The sequence below is a fragment of the Calidris pugnax genome, unplaced genomic scaffold (assembly GCF_001431845.1).
Source record: "Calidris pugnax isolate Ruff unplaced genomic scaffold, ASM143184v1 scaffold8, whole genome shotgun sequence".
Classification (NCBI taxonomy): domain Eukaryota; kingdom Metazoa; phylum Chordata; class Aves; order Charadriiformes; family Scolopacidae; genus Calidris; species Calidris pugnax.
The window spans coordinates 16,432,175-16,457,539 of NW_015090830.1; the positions used below are offsets into that span (position 1 = coordinate 16,432,175).

The following is a 25,365-nucleotide window of genomic DNA, read 5'->3' on the forward strand; positions in this document are numbered from 1 at the left end:
GACTGTGAAATAACATGTAGCATAATCAACTAATCAAAGGCGTATTTAGGATAATGATTTCATAGAATAGGTGTGTGTGTGCCTTATTGGGAAAAAGTGCAAAATAAACCTGTAATAGGTCAAGCGGTCGGGAAGAATGTGAGCTCCAACTTCTCAGCCAATGAGAAGGGAGACAGAGACTCAAGCGGCCGGGATAAAGGTATAAAATACCTGAAAGATAAAAGATCATCGTGCATCTATTTTTGGTGCACCCGATTCAGCGCTGTTTCGTATTAATAAATTATTTTTTTTTTTTAACCTTTGCTTCGGTGACTTTGTCCTCTTTAAATTCTAAGATGTGAGTCGGTGTTTCTCACAGCTATAAAGGCAATTATCTAATGACCTGGTGCCTACAACTGGCTTTGTTTTAGCTTTTGCTTTGCTTTATCCAATTGCAAGGTGAAATGTTTACTCTTGTATGTAGTTTTTATAACTAATAGACAGTAACAGCAGGTAGTTATTCTGTGTAGAATGAACTATTTATGACCCCAAAATAAAATGCAGCATAAAGAATCAGGAGCATGGGATGACAGAGGCCCTGGCAGTACAGGTGCAGGATGATGTTGAAGGCCTCAGGCTACAAATAGCTCATCAATGGTTAATTACTGGCTTCAAAAGGTGCAACCTTAGCAGGTGGGCAAGCCAGATTTTAGATGTTAAAAAGGAGAACAAACAACAAGTACACAACCTATGTAAAATGCATCACATATAGCAAATTTGGGTCTACTGTGGAGTTGTGAACCAGTGAAGAAAGAACGATATGTGGAGCGTATTAGTAAGCACGTAACAATGACCTCTGGTGAATCATGTGGTAAGAAGGAAGCAATTTTCACTTCTGCTTATCACAGCAATGAGGAAGAGAAACTCCCCCCACTAATGTCATTCTGCTTGCTGGAGGACACTGGTGACTTGCTGTTACACATGCCCTCACCCCAGACTGAAGACATAACAGGGGCAGCGTAGTGGTGCATATGAGAGGCAGAGAAAGGAGAATATGCTAGAAAGTTTATGTGTATCGGTTTTCCCTGATATAATTTGGAGTGTGTCAGTATCATTGTAAGAAAAATACAAGAATATAATTTCACCACCTAATTACCTCAGCTAATAATAATAATAATAATAATTTGATTAGACTATTTTTAATAAGATTAGAAATAGATAGTCTTATATCCTATTCCTAAGTTTGCATGTAAGGTGTGTTTCCTTTTGTCCATAAGAAGGTTTTGAATCTGACAAATTGATGGTAATTGAAGCAACCTGCTCTGTAGCTTGGATGTAATAAGTTGGTAATAAATGAGGTGTGCTGTTAGGAGTGCACAGACTTTTGTTTGTACTTGTCTTCTCTGAGCTGCTGGAGTGTGGGATCTGTAGATGCAGGGGTTTGGTTTTGGGCTTTTTTCTCCCCGGTCCATATCCGAGATGTGATGGCTGGGCTGAGGACACAAGTTCACCCCACTCAAAAGAGACCTCAGCTGAAGAGTTTCACTGCCAACTTTTTTCAGGTTCAAAGATCCTCCAGATCTGGGGTTGCCAATCTGACCTTTTTATTTATTGATTATTTCCTATGCATACATATAGTGCTATCACAGCACTCAATGCTTCCTAGATCGGATTTTACCCATGATTCATGCAACAGCCCAGCCACAGGGTGATGAGTGGCTGAAATCCTAGAGGCTATCCTCATTTTGTCCTTCGGTTTTTGTGAGTAACTCTGTACAGAGTGAATGGGCTGGTGAAGCCAAAGGCTGTTGACATCCGTGGCCTCTATTCCCAGTCATCACTTCCCTTATATATATATAAGGAGTACATAAGGAGTAAATATACTCTTTTATAAACTGTCAATAAAAATATTTCCTGTCTCCTGGTGAACATCATTCAGCTTAACGACTGTTAATAAAATACCTTGAAATATTTAGCTGAGAGAAACACACTTTAGAAGTGGGTTTCATGAGGAACACACCAGCCACTTAGTGAGCTCTGACATGTTAAAACAATTTCCAGGGGAATCTGGGGATTCTCTTTGCTGGCACTGTGATGTGCTCTGGAAATTGTCCCCTTCTCCAATGCATTAGGTAGTCAGTTGTTAAAAAAGAAAACAAAAGGAAGTAGTTAAACTCAACTGGTAAATGTTTGGTTGTGTTTTTTAAAAATAAAGATAAGGTTTTCTCCTTAGCACCAAAAAAGGCACCTTTATTAGCATGGCCCAGAAGCAATTTTTTTTTAACTTTTACAATTAAGATGCAGCAAGTGGTTATAATGCTGCGACACAGAAGTGATTAGTCAAAATACAGAACACAAGACATAAGTGCAATCACATGTGCTTTATTTCAAATTCTTATTACACTGTGGTTATAAAAATGGAAAGCAGGTTTATATGCAAGAGCAAAAAATGGATAATTTCATTAGATGATGTATGCTCCGGTAGGACTGCTTAATTACTTAACAGAGATTGTCACCTTGCATTTACAACACACTCTTCAGTCCCTTGTACACCAGAAGACCTGTTTGGGAAACTTTGACATTGCAGAATTTCTAACGTGGTCACATAAGCTGTACAAAACGAGCGTGTGCCTATGCCTGAAATGAAAGCCCCCAAAAGTCTGGAGTTCCTGGAGCACTGAGGTGGTGTGAATCTTTGAGTTGTTCTACATACTTCAGCAAAAGAGTAGCTTGCGTTTTTTCTCTCCCCTCCCTGGACTTGCTTGTTTTTAACAGCTGATTACAAGTTCTGCAGGAGGCAATGTGTAGCAAGAAGAGGATCAGAAGGTAAGTTATTTCTGTTGCTCTCTCACTAATGAGATGACAAAATGACCCAGCCATACACAGCACAATAAAGTCCCAGTGTCTAATGAGCATGAGGCTTCTTTTAACTTCTTTGGGAGCTCAGCTAGCTCACCTGTGCTGTTGGTACGGGACATGCTCTTACACACCCTGGCCACTGGAGAGGAGTTGCTGCAGATTGTGGCATGTGCATCTTGACCTCATGGAAAAAGATCCCAAGAACGATGTCAGGGGAGTTGAGGTATGAACACACACACCCCTCTCCTGCTGCCCTGGCGCAATGAGGTACATGGCTTAGGATGGAGCGGTACCCTGCGTGGAAGACTAACAGAAACCACAGATTCAGAGCAGCTTCTGGGCCAGAAGGTCCTCAGGGGAAGAGCGATACTTTGGGAAGCCCCACTGCACCTTGCAGAGGAATATGCTGCAAGAAAGGCAGGAACCAGATCCAGCCTGGGGCATTTCTGACTCAGGATACATTTTTATTCCTTTTGCAGCTGAGTTTCTGTCCCTGTATCTTCCTGGGGTCGCTCACGTAACAGGACATCATTCCGCTTCACCTGTCATTCCATGGAAACTTCCAGGCATGGTTTAGTCTAGACTCATCCTCCCCAGGTGGCAGCTCCAGTGCAGGACATTTGTTAGGCTTGTGAGGCTGGCAGGAGAAGACCCTCATGCTGCCCCCTCCACTCCTCCTCTCTTCTTAACCTCATTTATCAGCTGGCAGAGCCTGGACTGCTCTGGAGCAGGGAACACCCCAACACACACACACACACAGAGGAAATAGGGCTACAGTATGGGTTTAGGATAGAAGGAAAGGGAGAGAAGAATGAAGAGAGACCACACCATATAAAAGAGATGTGACCAGGAAATGCAAGTTCGGAATGATGAACTCTGAGCAGGTGCATGAAAAACTCTGAATTTTCATCGAGCAGAGGAGAGAAACAGGGTATCAATAGGGCAAGAAGAGCAAGATATCAAGGAGTGAGTACATGTGGGTGCCTGCACACATGGAAGAATATATGAAAAAGAACAGGAAAGCAGGAAGAGGAAACAAGGGGCTGGGAATATTCTGAAGATAACACAACCCGAGAGATACTTCCAGGAAAGCGAGTTCTCCATGAACTGGAAAATTCTAATATCATGAGATAATGCAGTCCCTTTAACTAGAAATACCTGTTTTTATTGCAGCCTGAATGATCTACCGTAAGGTTGTGTAATTCAGTCCAAGAATTTATAACAGTGGGTTCTTTTTTTCTCATTTTCAGTGAAATATCAGGCCTTAATTAAAAATAAAGTTCAGGCTACTTTGGTGAACAGAGCTTTCCAGATTCCCTTGCAGCACTAATGCAAAAGACCATAAATACAAGTGAACTATAGGAATAATATGGCCTAGAATTGCCTTTAATTACGTGTATCTAATTTTAAATCATTCACTATCCAGATACTTTTTCAAGTTCTCCCCGGTGTTATCAATTACTTTTTCATAACAAATTTTGTTCAGGACAAGGATGACCAAATTAAAAATAAATAGATTTCTACCTCTATTTTTCCCCCCTGTAATGTAGTATGTTGAAGTATAGCTAAATGAGAGATGAAGACAGCACCTTTGTTCATGGCTTCTGAATCTGGACGTTCAGCTCCCCATACACATGCCTCAGAGCATTACAATTCAGACTTGCAATCAGCTTCCGTAACCCTGGTCGGTTTGGGATGCATTTTATGTCCCAGATCAAGGTAGAGTTTGCTGGGATTTGTCTGTAGGGAAAAGGAAAGTAACAATATTGTGATTAGTCAGCCCATACTCTCAACCTGACCCACACCTGGAAAAACTGAAAGTGGACAATATAACATGTCTCAGTTTTTTGGTTTCACTCATTCTCAAACCCGCTCCGCATCGGGGGTCGACCCGGTCTCCCCTTAGCACCTCCCCGCGGCTCTGCCCCTCTCTCTCCTGGGGGTTGCCCTGGCCGCTGTGATGCCGGCTTCAGGCGCGGACGCCTGCTCTTAGTTAATGGCCGCACTGCAGCCGCGAACCCGGGTCTCATAAGTGTCCTATTCTCATAAGTGTCCTATAAATTATTCCCTCCATCTTCTATTCCTCGCAGAACTGACTCTGTCAAAGACTTTTCTAGCCTTTCCTCCAGGCTAATTTTAAATTTAAAAAATGAATCGATTTTTCTCTGCCCCCTGTCACTTCCTCTCGCAATCACTTTCAGAATGATCTTCTTTATAACTAAGATTTTTTTCTACTTTGTAATTCCATTTTATCTTTTTATTATACCCTATAACCCGTTGGTGATTCCTTAAATGGTTAAATAAGTCCTTGTTACAAAGTGTCCAGGGCATTCTTACGCAAACCCGATGCTGTACTGTTGAGATGCTGAGCCAGTTGCCAGCTTCTACTCTGTACCACCTGCCATGGTGGTAACATCAGCAGATCTCCTCACTGGGCATTTCAGATGTCTTTTTCATATCCATATAAATAAGTCAAAGTGTTCTTAGGAGTGCTGTGGTTAGCAGTTACTCATTTATGTTATGTATGACTCTTGATAACTCATACTATAAGGAAGCTATATTCTGTGCTCTTGATTTTCAATTTTTGCTATAATTAAGATGCATGGAGAGCCTTGAGTATTGGGTTTTTCTGTTTTCTCAGTGCTTTCACTGTGTTCTGCATGCAGATTTTGACAGCTAATATTGATTGATGATTGATTGATTGATTGATTAATTGGGGGATGTCAGATTACAGCTGCTCCAAAGGAATCGTGGAGAAGGTGGTGTGATGGGTAGCTAGTTACAAAAATGAATGATCTTTTCCTCAGCACTAAGTGAGAGGACTATGAGTTTGGCCAGTGTTCTCATCTCACATGGCTGTTCTGCAAACAACTGAATAAAGTGAGAGTAAAGCAAGGCTAAACTTTACTGTTTCAAATTCTTGTCTGATAGGATTTGGCTCTCAGATACCATGTCCTATGCCAGGATCAGGTCAGAAATGACGGCCCAGGCTTAGCACAAGTTGCCAGAAGACAAGAAACCTTAATTATCTCTAAATGAACTAGCCTGTGATCCTCCCACCTGAATCTTTTTTCAGAGCAAGTCTGTCCCTACTAAAATGAGAAGTATTCTAGCTCCTTAGAGGTTAGCCTTAGGTATCCTTAGGTATCTTCACATGGTATTGCATTGCATTTTGCATATGCAATCATAGGTACCCTGGGGCATGTATCCAGTTTTAGAAAAGAAAAAGCAGAGGAAGATCATATTTTTGGTGTGTGCATGTGCAGACTGCTTCCAGCAAGTGTTTTCCCTCTTTTTATACTTGTTCTTAATGAGAGAGATTCTTTTCCCCTCAGCCAGCCTGCCTGCTCCACTAGATGCCCACTAAAATGGTAGCATGATAAAGCAATGACTTCAGTTGCTGCACAAGGTTAAATATCCTTTTAAATTTAGAATTTATGGGAATGATCTGCAAGGGATTGTCTGTATGGAAAGTGAAGAAGATATTATAGAAGTCTGCTATGTAGCAAAATTCTGTTTACTTTCTTGAAAACTTGGGGGCCAGATTATCTGAGGATGGAGGTTTCCAGACCACATCTTCATGGTGCCCCAGTGAGAGAGGGTAGCACTATCATCTCTAATTTATAGTGCTATTATCTCTGCATATATATATGTGTGGACTCGATGATCTCTGAGGTCCCTTCCAACCACTACGATTCTGTGATTCTGTGTGTGTGTGTGCAGAAAGACAACAGCTATACTAAAAAACCAAACCCACCTTTTCTTGTTTCTTTACTACCTTACTTCCAAAACAACTTGCTTCTCTCTACAAATTCTGATGCTAGCTGAGCTTTGATGTGTAGAAACACCCAAAGTGACATACCTGCTAGCGTGAATGCATGCTTGGCTAAAATCTTCTTAACACTATCCATCACTGCCTGGTTAATTCTCATTTGTCATCCAAAGATTATGCCCCATGTAGGAACTGCTGCTGCCAAAGGCTTTTCCATAAGTCATGATCCTCATCTGTCTAAGGCTAATAGCTACATATCATTATATATATATATATATATATATATATAGTCTTCATGAATGGTCAAGACTGAAGCCCTCAAGCCACTTCATTCCCAGAATAATGCTGAATCAGCTGGATCACACATTCCTGTTTTGTGGAATAACCCAAGTGACACAGAAAAGCTACTTTAAAAATATGGGAAGGTCAAAAATCTTACCCCCACAAGGAGTTGCAAAAGCCACATCCCATATATGACAGTCCTTGATGGACAGGGAAGCAATGGAAGGGTGGGGAAAGCCTAGAATAGGTTTAATTCTCTTTTCAAATGGAGTAAAGCCATCCTAACCTCATTTTCTTGGGAGAGAATTCAGTGATGAATGGTTCTCTGTAATATGCTGAGCCATCACCACGCTGGAGCCATTTATCACTTTGAATGCATGGAGGCAAATATGATTATTATTTAAATAAACTACAACTGCCCCCTGCTCTGTCCTCTGTGTGTATAACCTGCAGCCTTCATTCATCTCAGAGAAGTCAAATCTTAAAATGACTAAGCTGATCCATTTCCATTTTAAATGGTGCCAAGGGCAGTACTGAAAAGGGGAAAACATGGTGACTTGAAGGAAAATTACATCTGTTCCGTGAGTCATTTGTCTCCCTAACTTCTGTGTCTTTGATGCACCTGACAACTTCTGCATCCTTGAAGGTGAGAACAGCCCACGGCAGCTTTTGGATGGAGAAGGATGCAGACCAACAGGGGAGGCTGGCATGGCTGGGCAGCAGCGAGGGCTACTGCTGCAACTTGTGTAACTCGTGTGGACCACGCTGAGTCATGTTCAGCAGTGTCTGCGACATACCACGTGCACAAAGCAAGCACAGCATGATGCCCTTTCACAGTCATTTTTCTATCCAGCTCCACTCTGGAGGCTGGTTTTGATCTTTTTATCCCTGGCCCAGGTGCAATCAGGCTCAGACCTCCCCTACTGGCTGCAGATAATGCTGACAATTTATGCCGCTGCTGAAGCACAGGCAATTTTTCAAACTCCTTTTGCACACACCTGGGGACCGTCAGCTCAGGTAATGATAGATAACATTGCTTTGGCTGCCCAAAACTAAGCCGTGGCTGCAAAATTTTCCAAGGATCCTGGTTATATATCCTGGAACCGGCTAATGCTGAACTTATAACACTGAACCCCAATGGAAAGTTTTGTTTAGTTTGGAGAAGAGGAGGTTGAGGGGAGACCTCATTGCCCTCTACAACTACCTGAAAGGAGGTTGCAGAGAGGTGGGGGTTGGCCTCTTCTCCCAAGTGAATAATGACAGGACCAGAGGAAATGGTCTGAAGTTGGGGCAGGAGAGGTTTAGATTAGACATTAGGAAGAATTACTTTACTGAGAGAGTGGTCAGGCACTGGAACAGCCTGCCCAGGGAGGTGGTGGAGTCACCATCCCTGGAGGTATTTAAGAAATGTGCAGATGTGGTTCTTCAGGGCATGCTCCAGTGCCCAGGATTATTGGTTTGTGGGTGGGTGTGATGTGGTGGGGTGTTGTGTTTTGTGGGGGTTTTTTTGGTTCTTTTGTTTTGTTTTGTTTTTTGTTTTTAAAGGTTGGACTTGATGATCTCAGAGATCCCTTCCAACCAGGGTGATTGACTCTGTGAAAGAGGGTTAGGAAACAACTTGCTTAGCGTACAGGTACCACCGTGTCAGCATGAAGTGCAACTGTGGGTATAACCAAGGTGGCTGAAGGACTTTCCTTTTTCCTCAGGCTTGAGAGCACCCTGCTCCCCACATGTCCCTGTGCCAGGGCAGCCCCGTGCTTGCACACCCACTGCAGCCCTCCCGGCAGGCTCTGCTGAACCTGACACACATTTCAGGTCTCAACGTAAGCTTGCAAAGATCATCTGAGCTACCTGAACCTCTTGTATAATCACAATTAACATGTGTGGAGAAAAGCCCCTTTTGAAAAACAGCACAGGGCTTGATTTGCACATACGTGAGCGGGTGGCAGTAAACACTTCATGTGTAGGATAAATCTGTCTTTCTTTCTGTGATAGTGGCTCATAGGTGCTATTGTCAAGTGCTAAAAATAACGTAATACAGTGAAAAAGTAAACCTAGGCTGCATTAGCAACCACCCACAACCACTACCTCTGCCTACATTGATAGTGAACAGATGAAATGTTCTCACAGTCTCTCTGGACAGCCTGACTTCTGACTATTGAGACCTATAGCTCCCCTGTGTATTGAATTTTAAAGTAAGGAGAGAATCGTCTCAATTGAATTACTCAGAGCTGCATTAGATAAGTGTCTCTTGTGAGCTTCCTCCTGTGAGACAGCAGGGGATGAACTCCCAGCTGGTTGTTCTTTCTTCCCTACCTGAACTCCTTTTTCATCGTTCTCAGCACGCCGGGTCCCTCGAGGCGGAGCGTGACGTTTTCCAGGGTTTGTTTCAGAGGATTGGTGAATTCCACAGTCACAGTCATTTCTTTACCAGCTACCATCGCACCTTGAGTCTGCAAGACAAGGAAAGGGCAACGCTCCACAAGCTGATAATAATGCCCCGTGGTGAAATCTGTAGGGTTAAATACACAGAACTTGCAAAGAAGGAGAGGAGGGGGAATGGAGCACACAGCAAAACACCGTAAGGCAGAATAAGCCTAGTCAGAAGAAAATCAGAAGAAAAGCCTCCTTGGGACGTAAGTTCTGGAAGAGAAGGGAAGGTCTTACTACACTGAAGTAGAAACAGAGTCACATTGTTTGCACGCCCCAAAAGTGTTGTGCCTGCCTTCCCCCTGCCTTGCAACTGTGTCCCGTGCTCTGAAGGGTTTCTAGCCCTGATCTCTATGTAGACTTGAGAGCCAGTTGTTTTCCAAAACACTTACATAGCAAAAAACCAATATATTTTGCACTGCAAATATTAAACTACGAGACTAATGACCAGTGATTGTATTGACTTCCACATGTATTACAGTACACAGCTGAAGGGATCCATCTGTCCCTTCAGACCAGGACTGGTACTACAGCTGCCTGCAAAACACCTCCAAATGAACGTGTTTTTAAGCAAAGACTATGTGCACGGGGATTTTGTTTGTTCCCACCTCGGAAACACAGTATTTCTTGTAGAATATAAAAAGCTCAGGCAAGGGGTTTCACCTTATGACTGGCAGATCCCAGCTAGTCCATGGACTACTTTAAAGAGCCTTGAGAAAGGTAATTAAGAAAAACAAGTATCTTGTCAGTAAATTTAAAGGGCTATACTGGGGTCTGCAGCCCTACTGCAAATTTTTAAGGAGTATGACAGTTGGAAAAAGCTGACTCTGGTCTACGGGATCACTCTGCACCAAATGCTGAAGTTTTGCCTGGAGTAAAGAATGTGGTATTCACAGCTAAGGTCTCAACAACATTTGGCCACCTGAATTTGCAAAAAGACATGGGTGACATTTTCAGGAGTCCTAGCCCAGTTAGAGGTCTTACATCCTTCGTATTTCAGTTGCCCATTTAAGATCACTGGTACATGGTGGGGATTCAAAATAATCCTGAACTCCCACACATGCAACTGAGATCATGATCTGTATTTGCTGAGTCTTATTTTTGTAACCTGGTCTCAAACTAAATTAGAATATGGTGTAATTTCCTACACTGTTAACTCCAACAATCTCCTTAGACCAACAGAGAAAGATCAAAGGTGTATTTGAAGACATGAGGGGAAATACGGTTTTTCATTTTTCTCCCTTACTCTCACATTAAAAACTCCAGTCTGCCAGTCAAATTCAATGAAGAAATCTGACAAGAAATCTGTAGAGATTAGCTTCTTCAGATTTCTTTAAAAAAACTCAATAAATCAAAGTTTCCTCTGTAAATACATAGGTATATACATGTGTGCACATACACACACATACTCTTAAAAAAACCCAGCTATTAAAATTTCACCTTATTTTTACATATCGCAAAGAAGCAAAGAAGAGACAAACTCAGTTCTCAGTTTTACTAGAAGACATGGTTATTGGAAAAAAAAACAACAACTATCTCATATACTAAATATCCTTTCTTCATAACAGCAGGGAGGATAAACTATTTTGAAGCTTATATTTGGGATCCTCTATAAGATGTTCTGTTTAAGTATTGAATTGAAAGGACTCTCTCCTTTCAAAATTTGGTTATTGAAGACAGGTATTTGAAGTAGATTTTATGTGTCTTGTTTACCTCCTCTCTAAAATGCTCAGAAAACTAAAAAACTTTTATTTGAAAATACCAATAGTCTGATCAGATTATAACGACATTTCTGCAGACCATGAAATATTTTGCAAACTTCGCTGTAGTTTTGATCTATAATTTTAAAAAAAGCTTTTTCTACAGAAGGCTGCTGTTTAAGATTACTACAGGTATTATTAAATGGAAACACGAACATTTGTTTAAATAAATATACAGGGAGGAAAAGGCCTATAAACTTAGATTTCTTTCAAGGTTCAGAATTGTAGGGAACTGCATTCATGTTGATGTAAAGCTTCCTGAACAGGTGTTATGAATTTTTTTTAGTATTAGGAAAAAAGCAGATCCAAATTACATCATTCAAAGCAGATGAAGGCTCAGCACTTTTTAAAATGAGGCAATTTATTTGGATACCCAGTTATGAATTGAGATCTCTAAATCTCAGCCCTGCATTTGCCAGACATAGGGCATAAGGTCCTTGTCCTATCACAAACATAACACTTCTACATTTTCATAGGTACCATGCCACTGCCTGCAGAAATGCTTGAACTTCCAGGAAACTCCATGGACAGTACATTCAGAGCAGCGGAAAAGCCCTGAAATCCTGAAAGCAGGGTGCTGCCCATCCAAGTTAGGAGGAACTTTCCACAACATCTGCAGGAGCTTTCCGAGAAAATTCACTTCAACAGCACTTCATTCCTCAGCAAGAGGCCTCTGTGCTGTGTTGCTTTAAATGTAACAGACTTCTGAAGTAGCTAAAGACTTGAGTGACTAATCTCTCTTACCCTTTGAGTTTCTCCAGCTTTCTCAGATCTTTTCCCCTCCTTCCTCCACTGAGATCACTTCAGCTCTCTACTACCAGTGATGCTGTCAGCATCAGACTTCAGAGCAGGGATACTCCATAGAATGTATAACATACCTATACACCCTCGTACACTCTAGCCAGCTGCTGCTTTATAAGGTCCATGTCAGAGTAAAGGTCCAACGTGCACACACACACATACACACACACACGTACAACCCCCTCCCCGCCATCCCCGAAGTCAATGTGACAGCCTTGTAGACAACAGCCCATGTGCAGCATTGCGGTTGCTCCCTTCCACCCCAGCCCTAAACTACCTTGATCCTCAGGGCAGGAATTTCCAGGACTGTTGCCTTCTGTTTGGCCAGAATCTTCCCTGTTTCATTGATCCGCGCCGTCACAAAGAAATGAAAGGAGGCTTGGTCCAGCAGGTCACTCAGGTACTCACTCGATTTGATCACAACATCGAAATTGCCAGCTGAAGAGAGACCACAGGAAACAATTCAATGGCTAATTGCTCCCCCTAGCATGCCCAGTGCCACTTACACAAGTGCCTTGGAAAAAAGTTGGCCTACCACCAAAGAATGACTTTGATTTTTTTGCCCAGACTATCTTGACTTCTTTACCTCACCTTCCCCCCTCAGATCTTGCCCTATTTCTTTTTAGACCTTTTTCCTACACTGAAATTGCCATAAAATTACCAAGGAGGTCCTCCTGTCACTGGCATGCCCTCCAGAGAACTTTCATGTGCTCCCTGACAATAATTATTGGAAGGAACCAGTTCCCCTAAGCTAGATGGTTAAGATGCAGGGAATCATTAATTTTAACCATATTGAACTGCAATTCCCAGGCCCACAATGATGTGAGAATGTGATGCAGAGAAGCAGACCTGCTAACTAAGTGACTGGGCAGAATATATAGTTCTGGAGCTCTTGCCTCTATAAACATTCGTTATAACCCTAGTAAACATATCAAGACCTCCCATCTGTTAACTATGATTATTACTGTTATTCATTATTTGTATTGTATTTGTGACATACACTGTACACACTGAGATAACTGAACTCAGTTGGGTAAATGACATTCACCCCTTTTCACTCTTTTGATCCGCGCACATCAAAAAAAACAGTTCCTTGATTTGGTTTCAAAGCTATTCCCTTGGTGACCACCTGACCTGGATTTACCAGGCCAGCCTTAAATTTACTTGATGTGCTCCCCCTCCATCCCTCCCTCCCTCCCTCTCACTCTGTATCTCTTGTAAAAGAATTTCCCATAATGCCCCAAACTGTAATTTATAAATCAGGCAAGGTACTTCTCATTCGTGTAAAGTAAATAAATAAATAAATAAATAAGTTACAATCAAAGAGAAACGTACTGTACAGTGGAAGGAAAGATGAACTTTTCTGTTTAAATTTTATCACCACAGGAAAAAAAAAAAGAATAATAGACTTCCATTTCCTTAGCACTGGCTGTGCTTAGCACTGGCAACTTCCCAGCACCTGGGAAAGCCAAGGGATACACAACACCAAGCTGCCTTGCAGCCTTTCAAAAAAAAAAAAAAAAAAGAAAAAAAAAGAAAACTAAATATAACTGAGTAGATGCAAGAGCACCTTTGAAGGCACTGGAAGGTTTAAGCTATTCAAATCCTCAAAGATGTTTTCAACCCACACAATTCCTTTAATCATTATTCTGAAATTATTCTGCATTCGTTTCCTGTTTGAAAACTTAGTTTGCTTCATTCTTTCAGTAGCATGAGCTGGAAGAATGCCTCTGACACATCTTTATTATATTATAATTTTTTGTTACCTCCAGATACATATATACACTTCTTGCTATCAACAAAGCCTACAAATTCTGCCTGAGTGCCTTGAAAGGTATCCTACTATCACCTCAGAAGGTATCACCATCCTACCCGACAGAGTATTCTCACAGTTGCAAATGATGATCATATGTGCACTCCTTTCCAAGGCAAAGGCGAAAGAATTCATGCTCAAGTTTTACGTATCACCTTCAGAGATGTAATAACTTGTGAGAATTTTTTTGTCCTGTAACAGGACAAAGTGCTCCACAAGTCAATGACGGTAGCTCAGACATAAGCTAATTCCCACCTTGAAATTTGGTAAGACTTTAATACTGGTGTCCTTGACCAGAAGCAGTGATGGGAACCTAATTTTGGTACACATGCAAAAAAAAATCCATGTTCTGTTTTCTCAGGTGATTCTCTCCAGTCTGTGTTCACTCACTGTCAGTCAATTCAGAGTTCCAGCACGGTTTCAAGAAGCTTTTTTACAAACCGTTTATTTAAGTTAGAAAAAATCAATTATGAGGCTCAGTGATGCTTATACATCTATTAATTTCATTTCTTGCACAGAGGAGCTAGGTGAGCATCAAAGCACTGCAGAAACTCTGTTTTGGGTAATACCTTACACAGACCTTTGATGCAAGAGCAGACATAAGTCCTGGAACCAAGCACAAATTACAACTGCAAAGTGTAGCAGGTATTTGCACATCTCCTACAAGATGACTGAATTTTCCCCCATCAAAGAGGTGGCACAGAGTTTAGACTGAGCAGCTGAAATTAATTTTTTTACTGTACCTAGCCAAGTCTCAAAATGTTTTGCAGTAATTCAGATTGAATATTTAGTAACTGATGCAAGCCACTGTAAATCCCCACACTGTTTTGATAGGCTGTGTTGAAACAGCTCAATGCTCATTTCTAGATCCCCCACAAATGAGTTGTGGAGTTAGAAAGAACCAGCAAGCAGCTGTCATGGCTTTGTTACAGACCAGAGGTAGAATTTTTATTAACCTCCACCTGTAGGTTCCTGTAACTGGACTCCTACTTTACGGAGATTAATCGGCTCCAAATAAAAATGTGCAGTTTTAGATGATGCTCAAAGTGAGGAAGAAACCAGAAGATTTTTTTTCATGGCACAGCAGGAACTGTGGTACCATGGAGGCTTCTCACTGAGACAAAACCCATCCTCTTTGAGATGAGAGGGCGTATAGTGTCTCTTGAGCTGGGATAAGATAGACAAGAGAGATGAGAAAGCTCAGAGGTCAGCCAGGGTTGCCGTGATCCAGCACCAGACCCAGATCTAGAGGCCCATCCTTTTTCCTCCTGAAGTCTTGCCACTCCCGCTGCGCTCAGCAGAGGTTGCTTTTGCCCGGTAGCAGTGTCAAGAAGGCAAAACCATTGCTCCTGACTCTCTCAGTAGGGAACTCAAGCGGAAGATCCTCTGACTTAGCCTCCATAAGAGCACGTTCTCATCACTTTTGGTAAGCTGGAGGCACTGACCCATGAGCACTCAGGCCTGTCAGGAGAACAAGTGATTGGCAGCCACTTGTCACTGGAGAAGCCAGGGATCTACAAACAGCCTGCTCCCTGGCACTTAGGAGTACAGCAAGTCCTTAACACTTGCTGACTGATTTCTGAATGGGGCTCTGATATGGCTGCTGTGAAGTAGATTGGTTATGTCCAAAATAAAAATGGAGAACATCCCTCTTCCCTACCTTGAGCAGTGCAAAATCCTGCCCTCAGCCACATGAGCTAGGCTGCCAGAACTGCTTTTCTCATAACAAGAGGGAGGCAGGATCTCCCCACCGCAGTCCAGAGGACACTAGGGAAAGCAAATGCTGCGTCTGTAAAGATAACTCACCTTCGGGGCACCTGCCCAGCTGACAAATGCCCCTGCTCTATAGTGACACATTCTAGTTAACACACAAACTTTTTAGACCTCTGTAAATACAAAATCCTGACCCACCCAGTCCTCCAAAGCCAGATTTGCACCTGAACCCACTCAGAGCTTGTCAGCTTCTACCAGGTAAGACAAGATATTCACTTTTTGTCCCTGTAGATGGCACCCTGGGGAACCAGAAGTTTTCCTTCACTTTCTGTTATACTGCTAGGAGACTTAAGGTATGAAAAACAACACCTTGCAGCTTAATACCTGCACTCCTTTCCTTTCTTTTGTGCTAAGTAAGAAAAATTAACAGTTCCCAGACATGCAACTGAGTGGAAAAGAGCATTATGCAGGGAGCAAGAGCCTGAAGAAAACAACCCCAGCTCTACAGTACAATGGTAGCAGGGCCAGAATTAGGAGTGGAATCTCCTGATACCCAATAGAGTATCCTACCCCTACTAGAATTGTCTCTACCCATAAGTAAGAGACATCAGACAGTTAATGACACAGATTAAAAAATGCTAGCAGGTTTGAAAACAATAATGGAAGTCTTACTTGAATAGGGTTCCAGTTTTGCACTGAAAGAGTGTTTCTTGAATTCCTTTTTTGTGACTCCTGTATAAAACACTATGTTGCCTGAAAGGTAGGCAGTAACAGTGTAGTTGTTATGACTTTTGTTCCTGAAAATTATAGTGACTTTAAAGTCACTGCCAAGGACTGCCTTTTGCACTTGGAATTCCATGTCAACATCTGTTTGTGGCTGATACGAGGTATCTTGGATAGTTTGCTTTTTAACGCCATACATCACAGCAGTCTCAAGAGCCAGTCTCTCCTCATCTGAGCCTAGAAATAAATGAAAATCAAATTTAGAAAAGAAACAGGGATACTGCTAAACCATCTCACCAATCACAAGGGGCATCTTCTATAGTTTGTGGTAGCTGAAATGAATGGATGAGGACAGTGAACCTTCCTGGGGTAAAGTTAATGTTAGGAGAAATTCCCAGCTTCCGAGAGGAGTGTTAGATTCAAGTCATATCAGATAAATTGATGTAGCTTAATTGATATTAATGGAGCTACACCGATTCACTCTGTGCGAACATCTGGCCTGAATAAGAAATATCTAAACAGCTGTACAGAAAGCCTTGAATTGTTTTGAATGCTTTGAATTACTCCATTACTATCTTTTGCTTTCACTGCACTTACTCAGTCTAAAGCATTTCTGAGTAGCAAAGTCTGTGCTCTCATCAAGGCATCTGCAGTGTTTCTGGGATGGAGTTACAAATAAATAGTTCCAGACGGACCTTGGAAGCTTTTCACGAAGCTCCCTCAGTGCCAGAGTTTTGTAAATCCACCATCTAAGGTCTGACTGAGGTAAATCTACATCGGTATGTTCCCAACCCATTTCAGGTTACCTTCTTGGAACTTGTACTCCTCAGTAATCTCCTTCATTTCATCACGCCCAACTTCCTTGGTCACAATTAACTGCCCAACATGCTTTGTGTCAATATTTTCTATCACTTGGGTTCCATTCTTCTCCCTTCTTAAGTAAACAATATCACTATTCACCTGTAAAATTGAATGAAAAAGGATTGAGACATGTGAAAGTAGAGAGGAAGGGAAACCAGCCTAACTCCCCTCAAAACAATGACACATTGACCGGAAGTCCCACTAATTTCTTGCATTGAAGTCCCATGTGTAAAATTAGTCATATGCTACAAGAATGACTGGATGCATTTTACTATTCACAGCTCCAGAACAACAGACTGCGTAAACTTGAGTAGGCTACAGAGAAAGGCATTCGGACTTGGGGAGTGTGATTACACATCCCCTGCACCAAAAAGTTTTAGACCATAAAGAGGGGAATGCTTCATAGATAAAACATCTTTATTCTCTTCTGTCCTAAGCAATTCAATTCCTTCTGCCTAGTACAATTCAATTAGAGAGAGACTTGCAATTCTGGGCACACCAGCTATGGTGGTGCAAGAGGTTAAAACTCCAGACCAAGCCCTCTTGCTCCTTATGGAGATATTTCCCTCTCAGATCTGCCAGTCAAACCACCCATGTGAGCTCTCCTTGACTTACTGCAGCCAGAATGAACGCAGTGAGCAAAGGCTTCTTTAAAATCACTGCAACCATTTTGACTTAACATAAGCAGCTTTGCTGGCAAGCCTGAGAAGGAGGTAACAGCTAACAAGTGGTGAAGATGAGCAGCTAGAACTAGTGACTCATTTGCCAGCACAGCTGGAATCTGTGATGGATAAATGACCGCAGCCTGAAGTTTCATCTGAGCCAGGGCAGCTTTTTCTGCGTATTACATTGGTGAGCAGAGATTAGAGAAATCTCTGTCATTCATTGCAGCCATATCCCATCTCCTAGCCTGCATGTCAAAATATAATTGTGAGATTTTTCTTTGATGTGGAGCATACGTAAAGTGACTTCTAAGTCCATAAATTGCAGTGGAGCCCCATCTTCTGTCTCACCTATGGTGCCACTGATATCACTCAACATGCTAAAAATTTTCAGATATGTACCTCAGCATAAACAAAAGGAGCGTCAAACTGGAAGCAAACGTGACCATGTTTAATGGCTTGAACTGAGGCTGGGCCACACCTATACATACCTGTGGGGAGAAGACAGATACAGTGAGAGATTAAATTAAATAACATGTCAAAATGTTACATTTTCTTGAAGCTATATGAGGGCACTGGCTCAGCTCATTGTTTGCCACAAAGAACCCAAACATTGGAAAGATAGCTAAGGAGGACTTAAAGCAATATTACCATCGCTGGTTTCTTGGGGTGTTCCATCAACAACCTGCCATCCTCCAAAACCAACAGGAAGATCAGGTCTAGTCATCCAGGCTTCATTCCAGCAATGGTAGTTCCTTAGACAAGAGATGAGACCAGAATATTAAATTCTTGGAAAGAAGCATACAGAGCAAACCAAACCTGTATATTTATGTGCTGCCATTGATTCAATAACACCAATTGCCATTTTAGGGTTAAAAAGCTGGTTCTTTTTAGAGAAAAGATTTTTAGGTCTAAAAGTTTGGTACCTATCTATTACAACCTGAAGGCCACAATCTTTCATTGTAGTTTCTTGACTGCAAGTTGAAGAAGCTTTTTGATTCATCTGCTGTGTTCTGAATGCAAATGTCTCTGAGAAAACTTTCCAGTGCTTGGAGATTGTTGGGGTTGAGCTACACAAACTACAATCCCTTTCCAGCCAGACCCCTCCACTTCAGTCTGCTAAAGCAAGCTTTGAATCTTCTTCAAGCCACTGAAGCTTGGTCTGCTTTGTAACTGAATGAAGCTTTGGTGCTCTTCTGAAGAGATTTCAGAATCAACTCCATAATGTACAGCGGGTGGCTTTGTTTTCATGGCTCAAAACAAACATGCTTAGCTGGTTTCCATATTGGTTGGAAAAAAGACCCTGCATAGGCTTTATAAGACTACGCTCATTGTGGATTCCTTATAAGGTCTTCCTGGTTCATCATGCCAATGAGGGAGGTCAGATCTCCTAGAACATACAGCTTTCCATAAAGCCCACTTCCAACCACTGTGGGCCAAGTCTTGCCTTTAGGGCCCAGGACAGTATGCTGAAAGGTGAATTTCTGAGAGTGGTTCATCTAGGTGCTCAGCATTGTAATGCCCTCACTTGGCTGGATGCTCAGGAAAAAAAAACCACGATGACTACAGCACCCTCAGAGTCTGCCCAGAATGTTTCAAAGATGAACAGAAAAGGACAGATCTCATAGCTTCCTGCAATGTTACTGGTGCTTAAGGGAGAGAACAACCATGAAAAAAAAGACAATCTAGGAAGAGGGTCTTGCAGTAAGGCCAGTGAAGTGTTTGGATTTCATTACTGCAAAAAATAAAAGAAGAAAGGAGTAAAGAAAGGGGAAATTTTGCTTGCAAATTATACATATCCTACAGCAGATATGAATAAAATTACATCTGTGTAGCTGCTCATACAGCCCCTAGTACATGCAATGATATTAGCAACCAAAATGGGGATTGTTAAACTCTGACCATTTCATTAATAATAGGTGAAAACCAGCCATGGAGCAGAGTCGGGAGGATCTGAGGCTTGTCTAACAAGACATTTCAAAGTGGAAATGAAAGCTTGGATCAGGGTAAAACTTGTCAGTTAGAAGAGTTAATGAAGCAGCACTACAGAAAAAGGAATTATTCAAGGAAAATGACGCACACTCAGAGAATTTTTGATGCTGCTCAGAGTAGTCAATGCTGAATCATGCTTGCAGATCATTGCTGAGGGCTACCAAAGATTGGGGATGTACTTTGTGGCAGCTGAGTTTTTGAAAACTGTTATGTCAACACGTGAGAGAGACAATCCCTGCCCTGAAACCTTCACTGGTTCACTATGAATCAAGCTCAGCTGTGTCATTGGCTTTGTGTTCTGTGAAAGAACCTGAAGAGCAGGCAAGAGGCAAGTGTGACAAAACCAAAGAGGAGGATAACAGTGGGGAAAATTGCAGCTCTGCTTCAATTCCGTAACTAGGTAATGCATTTTTTTCTGTATTTTTTTTTCTATATTCATTCAAGGGGGCAGGACCTTTCTTACTGGTTTCTATTGCTGTGGTGTTGGGCACAACAGGACAACAATTTCTTTAGGTCAGCTGCCATGTAAATATCAAATACACTTCAGGATATTTTATGTGAATGGACAGAAAGACATTGCTTGTAAGCACATGAACTTTAAGAAAAGGAGGCTGAGGGGAGTGTTTGCCTCTCCAAAATGCAGCAGAAACTTCTCTCTGGTAGAAGTGAGCACAGCTGAGGAGGAACTGGCTCTGCAGCCATAATTTGTTAAACTGAGTCTTGTTTTGTAATTCTTGTATTCTACAGCAAGCCTGAAACATTAAAGAAAGCAAGAATGGCTACACAGATCAATGTAGTGACCATTAAATATTTACAGAGATAATTACGAATAGACTAAACAAAGCAATGGGGAAATTAATAAAAGATGACCAGGTGGGTTTTATGCCTGGAAGACAATTTAAGAGGGGTACTTCGTATTGCTTATGAGACAGGCACATGCTGGAAACAGCTGCTGCCCTTTCATTAGCTAATAAGCTCAGGCATTGGGGTTGAGAGAGGCAGTGATAACCTTAGTAAGAAATTAGAGAAAAGTTAACTGGAAGTGATTGAAAGCCTGGAAAGGCTTTCTCCATGGGCCTGGACATGAATGAACTCTCATGAGGCTGAGTGACTTCGAGCAAGTTTCTGCTGAGGGACTGACGTTGGTCTGCTTGGACCTCACAGTAGGAGTGAGTCTTGATTCCCATCCAAGAGAAATATTCTTTAAGTGTCTTTATATCATCATTAAGAAAGACAAGGAGAACAAAGTAAGGGGACAGAAGCAGTACTGATGGGCCCAAATCCGGCCAGCTTTATAAAAATAACTTTTTGCAAAGTCTGTGTAATTTTGTATATGTGTTTTGTTGTTGTTGTTTCCTATCCTGAGGGAGAAGATGATCTTTAATAAAAATAAATAAATGTCAGATAACATTCAGAGGGAGCCCCACACTCAGAGATTGATTGGACAAAAAATCCTGGCTCCAAGTATCCCTGAAGTCTGAGAGTATTTAAAACCTGAAGACAGATCACCTCCAGCAGTACAAGGCAATAGAAATGATATATTAATAAAGAAAAAGAGCTTTGCTTCAGTTTTTAGGACTTTATAAATAAAAGTGAGAAATACATTTAAAAAAAATCATTATAAATACCTTGATCTTGTCCTCTTTTTAAAAAGAAAAAAAAAAGAAGAAATAAAAGAGACATTAAAAATAAAATCAAGGTTAAGACACCAGCCATTTAAAGTCAGCATGTTGGCTACCATGGAGTGTTACAGAGTAATGAAGAGAAAGGACACAGAGGAGAAATGAAAAGAGGTGTGTAATATATTAAGTCATGCCCAAAGGGTTATGTGCACCATGGAGAACAAAAGGATGAACAAAGCAGTTTGAAAAGTAATCAAGCTAAATAAAAGCAAATGTAAGATGGGAGGATGAGATGCTGGTGTGCAGTTGCATATGGATTTCAGTGGAGCTGATGATCTGGCCCTCCTCCAAAAGAATGGGAAAAAACCCAGGACTGAATTAAGAAGTCTTGGGAATCATCTGGGAAGTGGAGAGGTAAGGAAGTAAAAGAAAATATCAAAAGTGGGTGAGAGTTGTTTCATGGAGCAGGGTGAGAAGGTGAGAAGAAGAAGAGATGAGACAGTGAGAAGTCTGAAGCATGGCAATAATCCATTACTGGATATATATGGACTGAGCAGTGGGGCAGCCAGTCATTGAGTCTTATTTCACATGATTTATAGGCAGAGGAGTTTCAGAAGAGTGACTGTTCCTTCACAGCTCTGCAAGCTGTAGAAGGACCAGCACCATAAGGCATACCGAGATCCTGCTGCTACATAGACCAGATGCATCTTAGCGAACTGGGAAGCCCCAGGGATTCTAACAGGATTGAACAAGGCAAATAGTAGGACTACAACCCTGAACTTCAGGAGAGCAGGCTTTGGCCTGTTTAAGGTCCTGCTTGGAACCTGGACACAGCCCTGGGCAACCTGCTCTAGTGACCCTGCTTTGAGCAGGGCATTTGGATGACTTGCAGGGGTCTTATCCAGTCTCAATCATCCTATGATGTTGTGATACAAGCTTCAGATGTAAATGAACCTAATTGTTTTCCTTAGATTCCCTCTTGATAGCAGATTATGGAAATTGCATAAAAGAGGTCACAGCAACAGGTTCTGTCATTTCCTCCACCACAGAATGGGTTTGTTACGGTTTTAATATAAGACTTGTAGAGATTGTGCTGTTAATGAAACATGCTGATGAGCAGCTATGCTGATGAGTTGACGATGTCATTGACACAAATCAGGTATATCAACACTGAATAGGACAAGTATCCCCTGAATATAGGAATATAGAGGTCACTGCTTCACTCTGAGGAGGAGAAGCTTGAGGCCAAATAACCTACACATAATTTCTACAGAACAAAGCATATAATCAATATTTGCTACACTCTCCTGTCAGACAGGAGACAGTAAGAGTTCAATGAGCGAGTTAGAGAACTGTCTTCTCCAAAAAAATGTGCAGACTCCGTTTCTTGTTCTTAGGGAGTTTTCTTTTTACAAATCTGATGATAGCATTTCAGTAACTTGTTTCTTTTTCAACTGAATTGGATTTATTTTGGAAAGTACCTATTTGTGACAGTGACTGCATGTACACAATGTAAAATCAGCCTACCAATATGGAAACTTGGCAGAAGCAGAACAAGAAGGGTGTTTTTCCATAGATATTGGGGTATCCCTTTGAGCCTGGCTCCAGTCTGATGGAAGTGCCCATCCTCCCCTTTTGTTTTGAGAAATGGCCTGGCCCTAAGAAGCACAAACCCATTCCAGCTCTCCAGTGTGCTTAAATGTGCACTGGATGGTAACATTAGTAGTGGGATCCCCTAGGTTTTGTCTCCTTACATGACAAGCACTTCATATCAGTAAGCCCACTAACAATCCATTCATTCTGTTTTACGTAAGCTAGGGGTGTTCTTTAACGCACAGAGAAATAAACAAACCACAGGCACTGCTGTCATGTTTTTTACTACTTACATAGTTGACACATTAAAGACATTCATCAGGAGAACTCACCAGACAGAGTCTTTTGTAAGTTTGGTGTCCACTTTCCCTTCGTCATCCAGAAAGAAGTCCAACTGTAAATTGGCATTGTTATCATGGGCAGAAGAATAGTTGGTAATGAGTCTTGCAGGTATCCCCAAGCACCTCAGAACTGTGGCAGAGACAAGTGTGATCAGAAGGACAAATATGAAGAGTGGATGACAGGATGAATAGAGAGAAACTATTAATAACTAGAATAAAATGGGAAAACTCAGTCAAATCAACCCAAATAATTCCTCTTATCTGTCTTTATACAGAATATGTTAAATATTTTATTTGGTCCTAAAATGATGAGCATTCAAGATGTGTAACGGTACAAAAGTCATAGCCTAAGCAGCTCATTACCATTGGTTTTAGAATAGTCTTGCTATGGTGAACAGACCGTAGCTTTTCAGGACAGATCTAGGTGAAATGGGTCAACTGCATGACCAAAGGTGGTATAAAGAAAAATAAGTTTAGGCTTACAAGAAATGCAAAATATATTAGATCTCCTAGTATCAGTAACCCAGGAGAATCTTGAGTCTGTGCTAAAAAGAAAATTAATAGAAAGTATCTCCTTCTGGTTGATTTGGAGTTTTCCTGTTTGACATCTGCTGTCAGAAGGGATCTGGAGAACACAAAGAATAAAGAAGAAAATTGTTGTTAACAAGGGAAAAGCTGCATTATTTGCAAGCGAAATGTCAGAATTAGAGAGTCTGAACAAAATGCATTACATAATTTGTATTGATTACTAAGTAATAGTATTCTGGAGTCAATAGTGCATTCCCATAAAGGAGTATAAAAAAAAAAAAAAAAAAAAAAAAAAAAAAAAAAAAAAAAAACCCCCAGGACTCCCAAATGCCAAAGGCAAAGCAATCCTGAGCACACAGTGAGCTAAATATATCCCTCCCCGCTCTGCTGCGGCTCCCTGTAGAGCACATTGGGCTATCCTGAATCACAATTTTCCAAAAGTGGCGGGGTGGTTGGTTTTCTTTTTCTGTCCACTACAAAGACACCACACTATGCTTGCATAAGCAAGCAAACCGAGCAGCTCATTCAGGATTGGGGGAGCTGGCGCTCTTGCTCTCTGATCGTTGAGCCAGAAGCTGAAAATGCTTAAAAAAAAAAAAAAAAAAAGAAAAAAAAAAGAAAAAGAAAAAAAAGCCCCTACCTCCTCTACCCCTAAATCTCAGATCACCACAATATAGCACTGTTAGCTCTTCTTCCCATTTGACAAGTGGTAAATTTGGGAAATGTGGAAATGCTATGGCCGTGTCTGAAGTACAGCAGTGCATCATTAGGCTTCTGTGCTTGTGGTGCACCCTGGCTGATAAACAGGCATGGAGCATGGCCCTGAGGAGAGAGTGGGGCTGCAGGGTAACGCATCATCTCAGCTTCTCCAGATGAAATAATTTGTATCTTAGCCAAAAAAGTTCCTGTTTTCCAATTCAGGAGCCAACATAGTTGTGCAGAAAACAGAGAGGTTTTTTGGAAAGGGAAAGCATTTTTATTGAGAACCCTATTTAAAAGTAGTTCTTATGCTGCGATTTTGAACGGCCCTTGGTTCTACTGCTGGGTTTTGTATATTCATTAGTGTCACTACTGTGATTCCCAATAAAGTGTAATGTTAGACATTCATTTCAAGTTCCTGGATGACAAATTACCTGGATGCATCCAATACCATATGTACCTATTGATTAAACTTAATTCAAGTGTCCTCCCAGGCTTCCAGCACAGGAGCCATCAGGGCTCACTGAAAATAATTTGTCTGACAATTTCAAGATTGATGACCATTTTCCAGAATGTTTTAGCATTTTTAACGGATGGCTATCCAGAGCGTACAATATAGTAACCTTGGAAAGCTGGACTGGTCACAATGATAAAACATTGCCAGCTGAGAAAGACTCAAAATCAGCTCAAAACCAACCCTTTTAGCTGCACACGGCTGTTCAGACCTTTGCTGTCCTCTCTGTGCGGTGGCCGGCAGCTGGACGTGTCAGCAGCTACGTGTCAGATCAGCCACTGGACATCATTTTCATTTCATAACTTTCAACAAACTTTATACTTCAGCAATCCTGAAATGGCAGGTCCCTGATTTCACTGACTTAGTCAGCAAACCATCTCTACTTTTGCTGCAGATAAACACGCGGCTCCGTTTGACGCAG

General features: G+C 41.5%; 1 protein-coding gene across 1 annotated transcript in view; it reads right to left on the reverse strand.

Annotated features, from left to right (window-relative positions):
- Positions 1–2,341: 2,341 nt before the first annotated feature.
- Positions 2,342–25,365, reverse strand: part of F13A1 (coagulation factor XIII, A1 polypeptide) — a 58,098-nt gene continuing 35,074 nt past the window's right edge. The window contains exons 8-15 of the mRNA XM_014940933.1: positions 23,195–23,333; positions 18,307–18,410; positions 18,058–18,146; positions 16,939–17,092; positions 16,082–16,369; positions 12,161–12,321; positions 9,209–9,345; positions 2,342–4,578 (exon numbers count right to left, since the gene is read on the reverse strand). Coding sequence (XP_014796419.1) covers positions 4,434–4,578; positions 9,209–9,345; positions 12,161–12,321; positions 16,082–16,369; positions 16,939–17,092; positions 18,058–18,146; positions 18,307–18,410; positions 23,195–23,333 — 1,217 coding nt within the window. The 3' untranslated portion in view covers positions 2,342–4,433. The remainder of the gene's footprint in view (positions 4,579–9,208; positions 9,346–12,160; positions 12,322–16,081; positions 16,370–16,938; positions 17,093–18,057; positions 18,147–18,306; positions 18,411–23,194; positions 23,334–25,365) is intronic.